Source organism: Anolis carolinensis, chromosome 6 (assembly GCF_035594765.1).
Source record: "Anolis carolinensis isolate JA03-04 chromosome 6, rAnoCar3.1.pri, whole genome shotgun sequence".
NCBI classification, from domain to species: Eukaryota; Metazoa; Chordata; class Lepidosauria; order Squamata; family Dactyloidae; genus Anolis; species Anolis carolinensis.
The window spans coordinates 11,238,813-11,255,938 of record NC_085846.1 but is presented as its reverse complement, the minus strand read 5'-3'; the positions used below and the strand labels follow the sequence as shown (position 1 = coordinate 11,255,938).

At 40.0% G+C, this 17,126-nt stretch overlaps 1 protein-coding gene, 1 long non-coding RNA gene and 1 other non-coding gene across 3 annotated transcripts in view; 1 reads left to right on the top strand and 2 right to left on the bottom strand.

Moving 5' to 3' along the window:
* pnp (purine nucleoside phosphorylase) overlaps positions 1 to 4,930 on the bottom strand; it is a 28,714-nt gene extending 23,784 nt beyond the window's left edge. Inside the window, exon 1 of the mRNA XM_003223869.4 lies at positions 4,758 to 4,930. Coding sequence (XP_003223917.1) covers positions 4,758 to 4,780 — 23 coding nt within the window. The 5' untranslated portion in view covers positions 4,781 to 4,930. The remainder of the gene's footprint in view (positions 1 to 4,757) is intronic.
* A 173-nt stretch (positions 4,931 to 5,103) lies between these two features.
* LOC134299889 (uncharacterized) lies at positions 5,104 to 12,883 on the top strand. The gene is made up of 2 exons (XR_010007139.1): positions 5,104 to 5,185; positions 12,683 to 12,883. It is a non-coding gene; the product is annotated as an uncharacterized LOC134299889 (long non-coding RNA).
* On the bottom strand, positions 10,042 to 10,148 carry LOC134292817 (U6 spliceosomal RNA). The gene has a single exon (XR_009999952.1). It is a non-coding gene; the product is annotated as a U6 spliceosomal RNA (small nuclear RNA).
* Positions 12,884 to 17,126: the final 4,243 nt, after the last annotated feature.

The window sequence follows — 17,126 nt, the reverse complement described above, 5'->3', positions numbered from 1 at the left end:
TGGGCAAACTTGGGCCGTCTGGGTGTTTTGGACTCCAACTCCCACAATTCCTAACAGCCTACCGGCTGTTAGGAATTGTGGGAGTTGGATTCCAAAATACCCAGACGGCCCCAAGTTTGCCCATGCCTAATCTACACTGTAGAGTTAATGCAGTCTGAACTTGAACTGTCATGGCTTGATGCGATGGGATCATGGGAGTAGTAATAAAGACCCTGTAAAACTACACCACCACAGCATTCAGTCATGACATTTAATGTAGTGTCAAACTGCATTAATCTACAATGTAGACATGACCTAAGATAGCTGTAGTTTAGGGAACATACCTGTCTAGCAGAGGATTGTAATTAGTGTAATTACTCAAATGACAAATCACTGGATTCCAGAGGCTGGTGACATAACAGCACCATCCAGTGATTCACCAGGGGGAAAAGGAAGCCAAATTGCATCACAAGTAAGCCTGCAATATTTGAAAAGTCCATTGTGTCCTTGAATTTCTGGCAACCAGCAAAGCTGTGCAAGCAATAGCACTTAGATTGATCCATTAATAATGATTTACTATTAAAAATAAGCTTTCAACCATACATGGCTACCCAAAACCTCAGGTTGCCCGTCGTTCAAGAATAAGCCACCCACAGTTACTGATTTGCCCCATCATTACTTTCCATCCTATTGTCCACTTGACACTACAGCCAAAAAAAGAGATGCTAAGAGCTAGGAAATTTTCAATTTGTGGCAATGGGAATTCGGGATTCTGGGAGCTGTCATCCAAAATATTCTCTTCTATTCTTGTATTATTTATTTATTTACATCACTTTTACCCCGCCTTTCTCCCCGAGGGGACTCAAAGTGGCTTACAATAAATAGGCAAAAATTCAATGCCTAAAAAAAATGTAAAAGCAACAATTCATATAAAAAAATATACAAAACAACAATTCATATAAAACAGATACCATTGCAAAATAAAATCACATTTTATAAAATTTTAAGCCAAGGAGGCCCCTCTTCTGCAGCTCCCTTTACCTTTCCCAATTGTGATTTTATGCCAGGAAGCTCGGGATTTCTTGGCTTTTTCACCAATAGCATTGAATTTCTAATTCAAACATCACACACTGTCATATAAAATCCAGATTACTTGCATTGAACTGGATTATATGGCAGTGATCCAGCCTTTGACCTGAACGTGGCAGCTCTTGATCACTCAAGGATTCGTATATTTTCAAAAATCTTCTTTCTAAACATTCCAGGGCTAAAATATATGAGATTGGTGACCAAGCTATAGAAACCTGGGATTTGTAGTTTGGTGACAAACTCAGAATTTACTCCAAGGGCACTTCCACACTGCCCTTTATCCCAGGATCTGATTCCAGATTATCTTCTTTAAACTGGAATATATGAGTCCCCACTGCCAGATAACCTGGGATAATCTGGGATCAGATCCTGGGATACAGGGGCAGTCTGGAAGCTCCCCTAGAGAGGTTAAAATGCTTCAGGGGAGTTTGTTAAAGCTCTACAGCAGAGAAGTCTACATGCCTTGCCGAACTATGAATCCCACAATTACATAGGAGGAAGCTATTGAAATTAAATGAGAACCAGCATGGTGTAGAGATCTGAATGTTGGATCTCTACGCATCTACACTGTAGCATGAATGCAGTTTGACGTCACTTTAACTGCCATGGCTAAATGATATGGAATCCTGGGAGTTATAGTTTTATTGCTTTGAGTCTCCCTGTGGAGAGAAAATGCGGGGTATAAATAATAATAATAATAATAATAATAATAATAATAATAATAATAATAATTTTATTGTATGACACAGCAAACAAGATAGATATGCTGGATTATTATTATTTAGTGAGACATCATCCCTCTTCAGCAGAGAAGGCTAAAGACCTTGCAAAACTGCAACTCCAAGGTTTTTTTTAATTTTACAAAAGCCTTTTCTGCTAAAGAGTGCCGGGATAGCACCAAACTACACATCTCGTATGTTCATAGCACCGAGCCAGAACAGTGAAAGTGGTGTCAAATCGGATTCATTCTACAACATAGATCAGGCATGGACAAACTTCAGCCCTCCAGGCATTTTGGACTTCAACTCCCACAATTCCTAACAGCCTATCGGCTGTTAGGAATTGTGGGAGTTGAGGTCCAAAACACCTGGAGGGCTGAAGTTTGCCCATGCCTGGCATAGATGGACTCTTGGATTCTTAAAAAAGGCACATTCAGAAGAAGAGATGGCAGAAAGAAGACATCTGAAACTTTTGAAATCTCCAAGTCATTTTGAAACTTGAGTTAAGAGTACATTTGACTCACAAATTGGCTGAAACCTGGGTATTTTTCCAACTGTAGCTCCATTTCAGATATGATGAATAATGATATAAACCTATTTCCTCTTCAGACATTCTGCAATTCATCAACTAGCCTCAGTTTCCTCCACTTCGGATAGCAAATCTCAATATTAATAGCATTAAAGTACAAGAGAGAGGCTAAAGTTTCTCATACACTTCTTACAGTGGTAACAGTACCTTAAATTCAGAGTAAATTCACACTATTGAACTAAAATAATATTAATAATAATAATAATAATGTATGCTTATTATTATTATTATTATTATTATTATTATTATTATATTTGTTGTGTTTATTTTTACCCCACTTTCTCTCTCCATAAGAGACTCAATGAGGCTTGCAGTAAAACCAAATGAAATGAAATTTAAAATCTAAAAATATACAAACATTAAAATAGAATTAAATGCTAATTGGTTGCTGTGAGTTGTCTGGGATGTATGGCTATGTTCCAGAAGCATTCCCTCCTGATGTTTCGCCCACATCTATGGCAGGTATCCACAGAGGTTGTGAGGTTTATGGGAAGCGAGGCAATGGGGTTTATATATTTGTAGATTGTCCGAGGTGGGAGAAAGAACATGTGAATGTTGAAATTTATCACCTTGATTAGCATTGATTAGCAGGCGGCCAACTGCAACATTCACACTTGCCTCAAACAGTTTCTAACAGACCTCCCATCTCCCAGGATGCCTGCCATAGATGTGGGCAAAACGTCAGGAGAGAATGCTTTCGGAACATGGCCATCCAGCTCAAAAAACTCACAGCAACCCAGTGATTCTAGCCATGAAAGCATTCAACAACACATTAAATGCTAATTGTTTTTAAAAGTAAACATAAAGACTGATTAAAAATGTATTAAAAGCAAAAACAGTTTGATATCACTTAAGTTGCCATGGATAAGGAATCCTGGGAGTTATAGTTTGGTGAGGCCGACCTGCACTCTTTGGCAGAGAAGGCTAAAGATGTTGCAAAACTACAACTCCCAAGATTCCTCGTCATTGAGCCATGGAAATTAAAATGGTGTCAAACCACACTCGTTCTATAATGTAGATCAGACATGGGCAAACTTCGGCTCTCCAGGTGTTTTGGACTTCAACTCCCACAATTCCTAACCGCCTACTGCCGGTAGGCGGTTAGGAATTGTGGGAGTTGAAGTCCAAAACACCTGGAGGGACGAAGTTTGCCCATGCCTGGTGTAGATGCACCCAAGGAAAAAGAAGTGTGGCAGCCTATTATACAGCGTTGTTGTTAGGAAATGCAGCAAGACTTTTTGGAATGAACCCGACAAACACCAAAAAAGTAATATTGTCATTAATTATTCAAATCAAGTTTCTCTTTTTTGTTGTTATTGTTGTGATTGATGCCTTATTTTTTTCTTTTTTAGGGCCCTTCCACACAGCCATATAACCCAGAATATCAAGGCAGAAAATCCCATAATGTCTACTTTGAACTGGGTTATCTGAGTCCACACTGCTATACATTCCAGTTCAATGTGAGATTTTATACAACTGCGTAGAAGGGGCCTCAAAGGAGACTGAGGCTGACATATAATCCAGTATCCAAAAACTGCTATCTCCTTTGAACTGGATTATAGGAGTTAACACTACAATATAGTCTAGAACAAAATAGATAACCTGGATGGAAAAACTGGATTATATGGCAGTGTAGACAGGGCCTCAAAGTGGTTTGAATGCTGGATTATAGCTATGGAGACTTGGGTCCGAATCCTGGCTCTGCCTTGGTGAAAGTCACATTCTATTAGGGGGCATCTACACTGTAGAATTAATGCGGTTTGACACCAATTTAACTATCAGTGTTATAGAATCCTGGGAGTTGTTGTTTAGTGAGGCACCAGCACTCTTTGTCTGGATCTACTGCCATATAAAACAGATTATCTGCTTTGATCCGGATTATATGAGTTTACACAGCCATATAATCCAGTTCAAATGGATAATCCAGATTATATGGCTGTGTATCTCCAATGTTTGGCTCTGCCTTGGGGCAGAGGTCACACTCTCTTAGGGGGCATCTGCAATGTATAATTAATGCGGTTTGACACCACTTTAATGTTATAGTCAATGTTATAGAATCCTGGGAGTTGTAGTTTAATGAGGTCTCAGCACTCTTTGGCTAGATCTACACTGCCATATAAAACACATTTTCTGCTTTGAACCGGATTATATGAGTCTACATTGCCATATAATCCAGTTCAAATAATCATCCGGATTATATGGCTGTGTATCTCCAACGTTTGGCAGAGAAGACTTTATAAAACTGTGGTTCAAGACCACAGTTAAAGTAGAGTCACACCGGTTTAATTCTACAGTGTAGATGACTCTGCAGGCCTTAAGGGAGTCACACTCTCTCAGCCTCAGGGGAGAAAAATATATATTGTACTGTATTATATTCTCACCTCTCTTCCCGTTTGCTGTCCATCTCGGATTCCCCTCAAGGTCGCTCTTGCTCTTTCTCTTTCTCTTTCTCCGGATCCTTTTTCTTCGACTGAACCCGCACTTCTCGCCAGCCAGGTTATGACCGGCCTTCTCAAAAGAGAGAACGTGACGTCACGGACACGGCAGCCAATAGGAGCTCTCCTTCTGCCGGCAACAAAGGTTGCCAAGGGCGACGCCGGGTTCTGTCGTCATGGCGGCGGGGACCGCTGTTGCCCGGCCCACTCCATTCATTACGGGGCTGTTCTGTGCACCTCCCACCGCGTTGTTCTGGCTGGGGGGCGGCGGGGAAACAAAGGCAAAGGGAGGGTCACGTGACTCCGTGTCACGTGGGAAATACATTCTTCTGGGCTGGACAAAAGGATGGGTGGTATATTCATCACAAGGCCGGGTATATAATATAACATTATCTATCTATTTAAAAGTCGAAGTATATCTGTATATACAATATATACAAATATACAATACATTTATTATTATTATTATTATTATTATTATTATTATTATTATCATATGTTATCAGTAGTATTATATTTAATATATTAGTATTATATTACGATATTATTATTACAGGGTTGCTGTGTGTCTTTCGGGCTGTATGGCCATGTTCCAGAAGCACTCTCTCCTGACGTTTCGTCCACATCTGTGGCAGGCATCCTCAGAGGTTGTGAGATCTGTTGGAAACTAGGCAAGTGAGGTTTTTGTATCTGTGGAATGTCTAGGGTGGGAGAAAGAACACTTGTCTGTTGGAGGCAAGTGTGAATGTTGCAATTGGCAAGCTTGATTGGCATTGAATAGCCTTGCAGATTCAAAGCCTGGCTGCTTCCTGCCTGGGGAAATCCTTTGTTGGGAGGTGTTAGCTGTCCCTGATTGTTTCATGACTGGAAATTTATTTATTTATTTATTTTATTAGCAACATTTATATCTCGCCCTTCTCACCCCAAAGGGGACTCAGGGCGACTTGCAAGTTATATTTACATACAATATATTATATTATTAGCATAGCACAATATAGTTCTCTGTTTTCAGAGTGTTCTTTATTTACTGTTCTGATTTTAGAGTTTTTTTGTAATACTGGGAGCCAGATTTTGTTCATTTTCATGGTTTCCTCCTCTCTGTTGAAAATGTCCACATCCTTGTGGATTTCAGTGGCTTCTCTATGTAGTCTGACATGGTGGTTATTTGAGTGGGCAAGCATTTCTGTGTTGTCAAATATGCTGTGTCCAGGTTGGTTCATTCTTTCATCTCAACAGGAGTCTGCTGTACACCATGCAGCTGTGGACAAGTCCGCATAGGGACCACCAAACGCAGCATCGCCCAAACACGAATCAAGGAACATGAAAGGCACTGCAGACGTAACTCAACCAGAGAAGTCAGCCATAACAGAGCACTTGGTGAACCAACCTAGTCACGGTATATTATTTGCGAACACAAAAAGGCTTGATCACTCTCACAACATCCATGTCAAACTATACAGATAAGCCATTGAAACCCACAAGGGTGTGGACAATTTCAACAGAAAGGAAGAAACCATGAAAATGAACAAAAACTGGCTACCAGTATTTAAAAAAACTCTAAAATCAGAACAGTAAATAAAGAACAACACTTTGAAAACAGAGAAATTCCAGACAGGAAACAGTCAGGGACAGCTAACACCTCCAAACAAAGGATTCTCCCAGACTAGGAGAAGCCAGGCCTTGAGGCCACAGGGCTATCAAATGCTAATCAAGGTGATTAATTACAACATCCACACCTGCCTCCAACAGACAAGAGTTCTTTCTCCCACCCTGGACCTTCCACAGATATATAAGCCTCCCTTGCCTAGTTTCCAACAGGCCTCACAACCTCTGAGGATGCCTGCCATAGATGTGGGCAAAACATCAGAAGAGAATGCTTCTGGAACATGGCCATACAGCCCCGAAAACTCACAGCAACCCAAACCTACAGAATCTATCTTGTTTGTAAGTACTTAAAATGTAGAACTTCCTAACTGGGAGAGCTGTTCAGCATTGTAAGTCTCTACCCCGGAGTGTGGTAAACAGAGGCTGGATGGCCATCTGTTGGGGATGCTTTGAATGCCATTTTCCTACTTCATAGCAGGGGGTTGTACTGGATGGTCCACAATATAAAACAAAGTCTTATTTGTTGTCTTCCAGATCAGTCCGCTAAAGGAAGTGGACTGTAACCCATGAAAGCCAATGGTAACATAGATCAGGCTTAAAAGTGAAAGAAGATTATTTTTCCTCCCTTTGCTTCCTGTTTTTAATAACGAAACAGAGTTTTATATAGCAATTTCTTTGAACATTTCATAATCGGTTTTAAAAAAAAAAGCATGGGGCATGTTAGCTTAAAAAAAATAAAACTGTCTCTAGACTAGGGATGTCAAACCCATTTTGGGCCACTTCAACCTTATGGTTGCCTTCAAAAGTACAATATTTAAATGTCTAATTATTGTATGTTTGCTATCAGGAATAGGACTGTAATAGACTTCTTGAAACAAACCTTATGTACTGGAATTTTAATTTTGTTTGTTGTTGCTGCTTAGTGGATTATGCTTTTCACTGAGCTTCATTTATGATGGGGCAACTATGTTGGCAATGCATATTACAAAAAAGTTAATTAAAAAGATACCTTCTTTAATGAACTGAAATGCACAAAAATATATAATGAAAGCTTTCAAATCTCTGGCTTCTTCAGGTAAATAATATAGAAAAATGATCCAAGGGAAGAAAAGTGGCTTTGGCCCCATCTACACTGCCAAATAATGCAGTCTGAAACTGCATTATGTGGTCAGTGTAGCAGGCTCATATAATGCCGTTCACCAATAGAAACTGACTTGTCGATCCATACTTTCCAACTTTGTAAGCTTTAAACACATTCTTGCTTTGTATCTGGTAGCCCTGTTTGCCTATGTTATCTATTTTCATACAATACTTTTCAAATACTGGATGACCTGTCATATAGAAAAGAGCAAATATTTGTTCTCTACTGCCCCAGATGTCAAGATTTATAGGTTCAAATTATCGGACTGTAGATTTTGGGCAAACAGTAGAAGAAATGTATTGATAGCAGGAAAAGTTCAGCAATGTCATCTATAATTGATGGGATGGCTTTCCTTCAGTTGTCTATCATTGGCATTTTATGACCATTTAAATTATTCAAATTCCATGTGACCTTGTGAGATGGGATGTTTTTCTATTTAAATTACAGCAGGAACATTCAATTTGCATCTGTACGGATACAAATGCTATGCAAATTCACACCCTCTTTTGTGTGAATGTACATACTCTTTTCTTGAGTATAAAAGAGACCATCTGACTAGCTTGAGTCTTTTCGCAATTTAAATTTCTCCTTATATTATTTTGGAATGGCACTGCAGGGATACTTTGAAAATTAAACAAGAGCTAGATGCCTCTAGCTGCTCCTCCTTGAAATACAAAGCCAGGCTGGAAAAATACCATAAATGAGGACTTTGCTAGGATGCCAAGCTCTTGGCGGATGCCCAAAAATGCCAGGTGTGGTGCCAGCCTTGGAGGAATTGTATGTTTGCCTCTCTCACTCAAAGCTTAGAAATGTATTCCGGGAAGCATATTAATTCAACAGGATCGTGAATTGCCAACAACAGAATGAAAAGTTGGAGCCCAGGACAAAACCAGATCCGCATGCAGACAAGATTAATCTGCTTCTTGCGTTTGCATGCTAGTAATTAGAAGATGGGTTCATCCCAAAGGCTTCTAATAAATCAGCGGTCAATTGGAACATTGGCTCTTACTAGACAAACCCTCAAGGAAAAAAAAATCTGAAGAAACTGGAATTGTGGGAAGTGAATCAGCATATAATGAGAGCTGATGCTTCCTCAGGTGTTTGGCAGGCGGCAGAAGCAGGATATGGCCACAGAGTGACTGCTCTTGCCCAGTATGGGTCATGGCACCTTTCTCCTGTGTTGGCCTAAGCCTTCACTTCCTTCCATCCTTGAGTATTGGTACCACAAATGTTCCTCCACACTTGCATTTTTTTACTTTTGCAGATTTGATTATCCAAGGATTTGATAGCAAAATGTTTTCTAGGAATCTCTTGGTCCTCCAGTGTGACTCCAGTTGCTGGAGGACCTCAAGAATATCTCTTTAGGAATTTCTAGGTCTTCCAATGCGATTATATGGTCAGTTTCCAGTAGAAGTCAACCATAAAGTCATGCTGGAGGACCTAGATATACTCATAGAGGTGTTCTCTCTTCTAAAAAAATAAAAATAGGAAAATCTTTATTTGTGGCTTTTCACTTTCATGGGGGTCTTGTGCCCCCAACCCCAGCTAATGTAAAGTGCTGACTATACAATCTCCCTTGCTTTATAGCCTAAGAAGGAAGCCATGTAACCCCTGAAGCCATTTTGGTCAATTTCTGACATTTGTGTTATGGGTTGGGCACTTGGTGTCCAGCCACACTACATAATTATAGCATTACGATTCCACTTTAACTCCCACGGTTTCATCCTGTGGATTCCTGGGGTTTGTAGTTTGGTCTGGCTTTGAACCACTCTGGCTGAGAATTCTAAATGCCATAAGTCCATGATATGGAACAATGGCAGTTAAGTGGAACAGCAGTGCTATAGTTGTGTAGCGTGGAAGGGATCTTGGCAGGTCAGCTGTTTCCATGGTAAATTGAGAAAGTCACCCCAAAAAGACCATTCTGCTTTGTATGATATGCTCCTGACTGCATCCAGAAGATGTTGATCCATTTCAAGAAAAAGGTAGGGATTGTATGAAAGACCTCTAGCCAAAAAAAGAAGGTAAAGAGGACATGATTAGGGAGAAGAGTGCAAGTTTATGGCAGAAATATTTTTTTTCAAAATAGTTTATTGTACGGGCCCAAGGCTATGACAAAAAGCAACGCATGCACACAATAGTACCCTCAGAGCAATAGACTCCAATGATACTGAGCAGAAGCCATAATCGTGCTCCCGCAAGGAGTTAAAACAATGCCAGTTAACAGTAATTTTAAAAAAATTGCGAAAGAGTTCACATATAGATGCATATTGTGAGTCCACTTAATCCTTTGAGTCTCCTCGGCAGTTGATGGCAATTTTATCTAATTCTATCTTTCTGATCTTATTTGCAGATAGAGCAAACAGGGCTACTTTGTGAGTTACATAGTTGTTTGTGTCACTCAGCAGAAAATACACCATTTCTGCTAAGCAATTCCCTTTACCATGAGTCAGCAGGGGTTCCAGGTGTCTTTCTCTTGGGGCACTAAAAAATATGGAACGCTTCACGAATTTGCGTGTCATCCTTGTGCAGGGGCCATGCTAATCTTTTCTGTATCGTTCCAATTTTAGTATATGTGCTGCCGAAGCGAGCACGGCAGAAATATAAAGGAAAAGCCATTGGGTTCCTGGGCGATAAAACAGCTTTGTGTATGAATAATGGATATTGTATGCTATAAAGACTCAGAGCTGGGAAGCAGGTTTTAGCAGGTTCAAATGTCCCAAAATCATCTGGCATGACTGTTGCTTCCTTGAATTGATTTCTCACACATTCCCGCAGCTGTCAATTTAGAAGAAAAAGTCTCAGAGGCAAGTAGAAGGTATACTGGGCATCCTTAAGAACAATGGAGGATGTTTTCCAACTACCATTGTTGGAAAATTCAAATGCCAATAGTGAGGACTCAAGACACACTTGGGCGCACATGCCTCAATTACATCCATTTTGGACTACTCTAATACACTTTATGTGGAACGTCCCATAGAAACTGTTTGGCAGCTTCAGCAGATCCAAAATGCTGACCAGAGCCACTTACAAGGAGCATTTAATGGCCTTGTTAAAACTGTTTCCTTGGCTACTGGTGTATATCTGGGCAATTCGCTATGTTGATCATGACCTATAAATCCCTATATGACTTGGGTCCATATAGTTCCAGGTATATTCCAGAGGAAGGAGCTTAAAAACCTATCCCTTGAGTATTCTTTACCTAAGAAAACCCTGTGCAAATTCATGGGGTCACCAGAAGTCAACATAGATACATACAGAGAGATCTCTGTTTACATATATACTGTAACTGTTTTTATTCATTCATTTTTATCCATTCAGAGCTGCCTAAAATAGATTATGTGAAATGCCATATAATTTGCTCCAGGGTGAACAACAAGCATCCCTTCAGACTAAGATTATCATCATCCCTAATTACCGATGATTGCTGACGGGGCTGATACCGTGTTTCCCCGAAAATAAGACAGTGTCTTATATTATTTTTTGCTCCCAAAGATGTGCTAGGTCTTATTTTTAGGGGATGTTTTATTTTTCCATGAAGAATAATTCACATTTATTGTTGAACAAAAAAATGAATATTTATTATATACTGTACAGTAGTTGTCATCATAAACCAGCATAACCAAACTAGACAAACTATGACTCCTGTCAAAAATTTCTTGTTACTACATAAATATAAATAATATAACAATTTAATATATTATTACTATTATTTCCATGTACAACTGGTATGTACATTTACCGATCCTGCAAGTTCTGGTGTTTTGTTTGGTGGGTGCCGGGCATGCTTCCAAACAAAAACTTTGCTAGGTCTTACTTTCAGGGGAGGCCTTATATTTAGCAATTCAGCAAAACCTCTACTAGGGCTTATTTTCTGGGGATGTCTTATTTTCGGGAAAACAGGGTGGGAGCTGTAGCCCAAGAATATCCAGAGAGTCACCAGGTGCCTGCCTCCATCCCCATTGAAATAATATTAGAAACATCATTTCTGGCTGGCTGACTTTTTTTTTTAAAGATAATCCAGATTGATTGATTGATTCCAAGCAGCCCTTGAGGGCACAGATTTTGATCAGAGTAAGGAAATGAGTGTCAATCCCTCTCCAATTGTTTTAGCTGTGTACAAAGGCTCCAACCAGAAGGTGTTTTGCTTGGGAGGAAAGACCTGAATATGTTGCCAGGTCATTGCTCAAAGCATTGCTCCATGGCTGCATTTGATTGCCCTGCAGTCATCTGTCACCCAACGAAAAGGGAAGAGGGTGACGGTGTTCTTGGCCATGGGTTCATTACTCAAACATAATTGTTTGGCAACACGCGATTACCTGCAGGTCAAAGTATATCTGGGCACTGATCCCCAGCATGTGGATAGATAGGCTGCCCTTCTCCAGGATGCCTTACAATTGTAATGCATGTACAGAACAGATAAGCTCTACGGTCTCATTTAAGCAAGCCACAATAGTGATTTGGGTTCCCGTATCTTTGGAGCTGTAGTCCAAAAAATTAAGTTTCCTAACCCTACTTGCGCAGATAAAAATCAAAATGTGTTTCTCCTAAACAAAGTTGGATTGACACACATGCCAAATAAGAAAGCCAACCTTGGTTTGAGTGTTGGACTAGGACTCTGAAGACCAGCGTTTTGAATCGCCACTCAACGAAACACATTGACTGAACTTGGGAGAGTTGCACTCTCTCAGGCCCCTTCTACACTGCCATATGAACCAGATTATCTGCTTTGAACTAGATGATATGACAGTGTAGACTCATATAATCCAGTTCATGGCAGATAACATGGATTATCTGCTTTGATAATCTGGATTATATAGCAGTGTAGAAGGAACCTTGTTTGCAAGGCAAATGGTTTCTCTGTGGCCCCTTCCACACAGCTGTATAAAATCCACATTGAACTGGATTATATGGCAGTGTGGACTCATATAACCCAGTTCAAAGCAGATATTGTGGATTATCTGCCTTGATATTCTGCATCATATGGCTGATTGGACAGGCCCTGTTATATGCTTTGAGGTTGACTCTGATATATGATGACCCATAGGATTTATTATTAATTGCCATTGCCTTTCTCCCCCTAAATGCTGAAATGACCAAATTTATGGCTACTATTCTGTGGACATAGATGACGTGACTCTTAGAAGACGACAATACCCGGCAAACCGGAAGGCTGTCGGAGAATGAGGAAGAGCACATTACAGGTGGAGTTACTCAATCATGGAAACCACAGCATGATTATTTGAAGACTTAACTAGCAGTACTGCAATTGGATTCATAGAATAAGAATTGGATAAAAGAACATGGGAAATGCAGACAATTAACAAAATTAGAAGAATAACTAATACAAATAAAGCAGAATGGTACAGATGAAGTAACAAAAGGATTAATAAGTAAAAATTATAAAATAATGATAGAAAGCAATCCAATAAAAGTTGGAACAAAAAAATAAATGGGAAAGGGACTTAGGAATCAATATTACAAAGGAGGAATGGTTAAAAATTTGGAAACAAGGAATTGTGAAAAATATGTTGGTTAGAATTAAAGAGAATTGTTATAACACAATTTGGAGATGGTACATGACTCCAATAATGTTAAGTTATAACAAACTTAAATTATGAAAGAAATGATTTTGAGATAATATGGGGCCAATTCTTAGAATATATATTTGTCAAAGAAAAAGGAATAAAACCAAATTAACATACACTAGCATTTTGGAGAAGAAGTCAATATAAGAATCATTAATATTAAGGATGAATATATACCTCATGGGTGGTGGGTGCATGTAGAGATTACATGTCTAAAAATATATGTTTAATTGTTTAACTTATTTTGTTTTTTCTGTTATTGTTAGTTGTGTGTGATTTGGATAATTTATTTATTAGTAAAGACCTGACCAGCAGTGGTATCACAAGCAACACAAACCACAGTTGGTAGAGCTCACCAGCAAACCTTTAAGATTTTGGAAGAGTTTATGAAAAAAGGGAAACGTACTCCGATTCAAACAATTCATCATCCAGAGCAGAGTCTAATCTGCTTATTCAGTAAAAGGTTCGACGGGCCTTTATCAGCTGGCACCCAGCCAAAGAGCTTTCAGCTTTATACAGCATTTTGCTTATTTTATTATAGTGAAGAAACTTAAGTAAACAAAGATAGTGGAATAGGGATGTGGGCGGAGATTTGAAAAACCCCAGGATGATGATGACAACCCAAAAAACTCTTTCACAAGAGCAAACAACGGGAAAGAAAGGTTTGTCATTTGATTGCGTCTACAATGTTCCTGGAAGAGCAGTCACAGGGCATCAGTGCTATTTGTGCCACGCTAATAACCCTGTGCCTTGGAGGCAATAGAGAGGACAGGTGAGGGGCAGGGACTTGGTGGCACTGATGGGATTGGAGAGCAAGGTGTCCAAAGAGGAATCAGCAATCCAGGACCATGTGAACTCTTTATGCAAGAGCATGTTGCCTAGGAAGGACATTAGTTATGACTGGACCTACACTGACATATAATGCAGTTTGAGAATGGTATAGTGCAGGCATGGGCAGACTTTGTCCCTCCAGGTGTTTTGGACTTCAACTCCCACAATTCCTAACAGCCGGTAGGCTGTTAGGAATTGTGGGAGTTGAAGTCCAAAACACCTGGAGGGACAAAGTTTGCCCAGGCTTGGGTAGAATGAATACAATTTGATTCCCCTTGGGATGTGTAAGTTTGGTGAGGTACTGGCATTCATTGTTAGAGAAGGCTAAGGACCTTGTAAAAACAACATTCATGATTTCATAGCAAGTCAAGTGGTGTCAAACTGCATTGATTCTACAGTGTAGATGCATCCTCAGTTAGAACCTGGTAAGGGCATCATGGGTTACCCATTTCTGGTTTAGGGGGGAAGCCAAGTTTATAAACCTAACTCAGAACTGACATGTTTCCTTAACCAGAATTCAAACTAACTATAGTTTGCCTACGTTCAGCAAATAATTATAATCTCTTAGGACTAGAGAATGAGAAGGAAAATGTAATGTAATGTTAAATTATCACAGCCACAGGAACATGTGTCCCTCTAGATGTTGCTCCATTGAACTGCATTATAGGATTCTCCACTGAACATATAATACAGTTTAAAGCTGTGTTATATAGCAGTGTAGATGGGGCCACAGGCTTCATGGCGTCAACCCTTTCAGGCCAACTCCTAGTGTCATTCTGAATATTTTGAGGATTAATCATTGTAGGTTTGATCTATCTGCCCACTCAACAACAGGATGCCTGGCCACTATTATTTATTACTTTGCACTTTATTGAATATTTTAGTTCTGAAACTACCTCTCCCATGTGAAGTTTTCTGCGTTTTGGCCCAGATCCATGTTTTAGCCTCCCATTTTTAACATTTTATGTTGTATGCTGACTTTTATGACTGTTTTACTGATGTTGATGTTTATTGATGCGATTTTGTTTTATTGTCTTATTACTGTTATTGTATTGTTGTGTCGGGCATGGCCCCATGTAAGCCGCTCCGAGTCCCTTCGGGGAGATGGAGCGGGGTATAAAAATAAAGTTGTTGTTATTATTATTATTACTATTATTATTATATTTTGACTGCTATCCTGCACTTTAAACATCAGGTCAAAGCAACAGAAGAATAAAATTGAATAGAATACAAAAGAAATATCAAAATGCTGTATGAAAGAGCAATTCCTTGGAGAATGGTAATGGTCCCATTTAAAGTATACAGGAAGCAGTATGTATGTGAATATCATTTGCTCGTTAATTTTAATTACCGATCTGCTGCAGAAATTAAGCCATACTGTTCTTCTTGTGCTACTCATTTTACTCATTGAGAACGATTGCCTAACAATTCCTGATCACGGGAAAGCATGCTATCCCCATGAATGCACCGCAAAGAGGAATTTCCACAAAATGTTGCCTGAGGCGAGCACTGAATGAGTCTCTAGCTGAGTCCAGAAATGTGTCATTATTGGGTCACACTTGAGTACCAAGGCCAATAAATTTAACTGTATTCAGAGGGTCAAAAAAAGGCCCTTCCTAGTGATCTTACCATGAGATTCCTCATTTGATCTCTTCCATATACATTGAGTTGAAGGAAATGCTTTATTCAACCTGATAATGATCTCCATAACTTACTGGTTTGAGATGAGGGGACAGATGATGCATGGGAGGAATCTAGGGGTGCATCTACACTGTAAAATCAATGCAGTTTGACACCACTTCAACTGCCAAGTCTCAATGCTATTGAATCATGGGATTTGTAGTTTGGTGAGGGACCAAAACCCTTGAGTAGAGGAGGTTAGAGAAGTTGTCATACTACAACTACTTCCACGATTCCATAGCATTGAGCCATGGAAGTTAAAGTGGTATTGATGTTGAGCCGCAGCGAGTGAGAGCTCAGAGTCCTGTTGAGATTGATTAAGCAAACGTTCGCAGGAATGAAGGAACTCAGCAGTAGCTACTGGCAATACATCTTGCAACAATATTTCCCCTTTATATTATTAGTCTATTCCTAGGCATCACCTACTCACAAAGGACTCAATCTCCCATCATCTCTGACCCATAAAGCTGGCTGTGCAAGACACAACAGGACTCTGAGTTGGACATCCTGTTCTTTGTGCAGCCACATGGACACATGAAAAGACATTTATCGCCTGGCATTTTCTTCCCTGATGTTGGGATGACTTGTCCTGTTTTCCACAATGAGATTTCAGCTTTTCCAAGAAACAGATCATGTAATCCTATCACCTTGGAGAATATGTTGCTTTGAAACACAATGGACACTGGTTCAGAGCCATCAGATCCGCTCGGTCGGGGCTCAAGACAATCATCAAAACAATAGAATGCATGAGACCTGAGAGCCTCTCTTTGTTCGTCCTGATGTTGGGGCACTGCATTCCATTCATAAAACTATGTATTCTTTGTCTGATACATCAGCCAGCCCTCTGCCAGCCATTGGAAGGTGAAAATCTGCAATGGAAGCGAGGAGCGCCCTCTGATTGGCCAGCAGGGACTCAATCCCGCCTCCTGAAGGGAATCCCTCCCAGCTATTTGTGACATCAGGGTGCCTCCGCCAATCAGGAAAAAGCTGGTCCGGGCACGGCAAGCGTGGGAAATTCAAAGGGACACACTGTATAAAAATGTCTGTTTTACTATTGCCAAGGATCTCAGCTTTCTTCTGCGGCTTACCGCAAGCTGGCATCCCTTTCAATTGACTTGAATAAAATACCTCGGTGGCTTTCTCTTCAACTTGGTGAGATTTCTGGATTGGGAACATTGGACTTAGCTTCTTCGTCTCGCTAGGTGCACAGATCCACAAGCAGGCCACTGCAGATACTAGCCACTCGCTTAAAAGAACTCGGTATCCGCGCACCGGGCTTCTGCTACCCGTGGTCCAGATCTCACTATCCGTGACCCATTAAAATTGCTCAATTTCAGTATCAAACTGAATTAATTCAACAGTATAGATATGCCCTATGAGTTCATGTGGGGATACAAGCATCAGCCATAAACTAAAGCAGCCCATTTCTTGGGTTAAGTTTGCTGATGCATAAAGTCCATTTCTGTCACGACC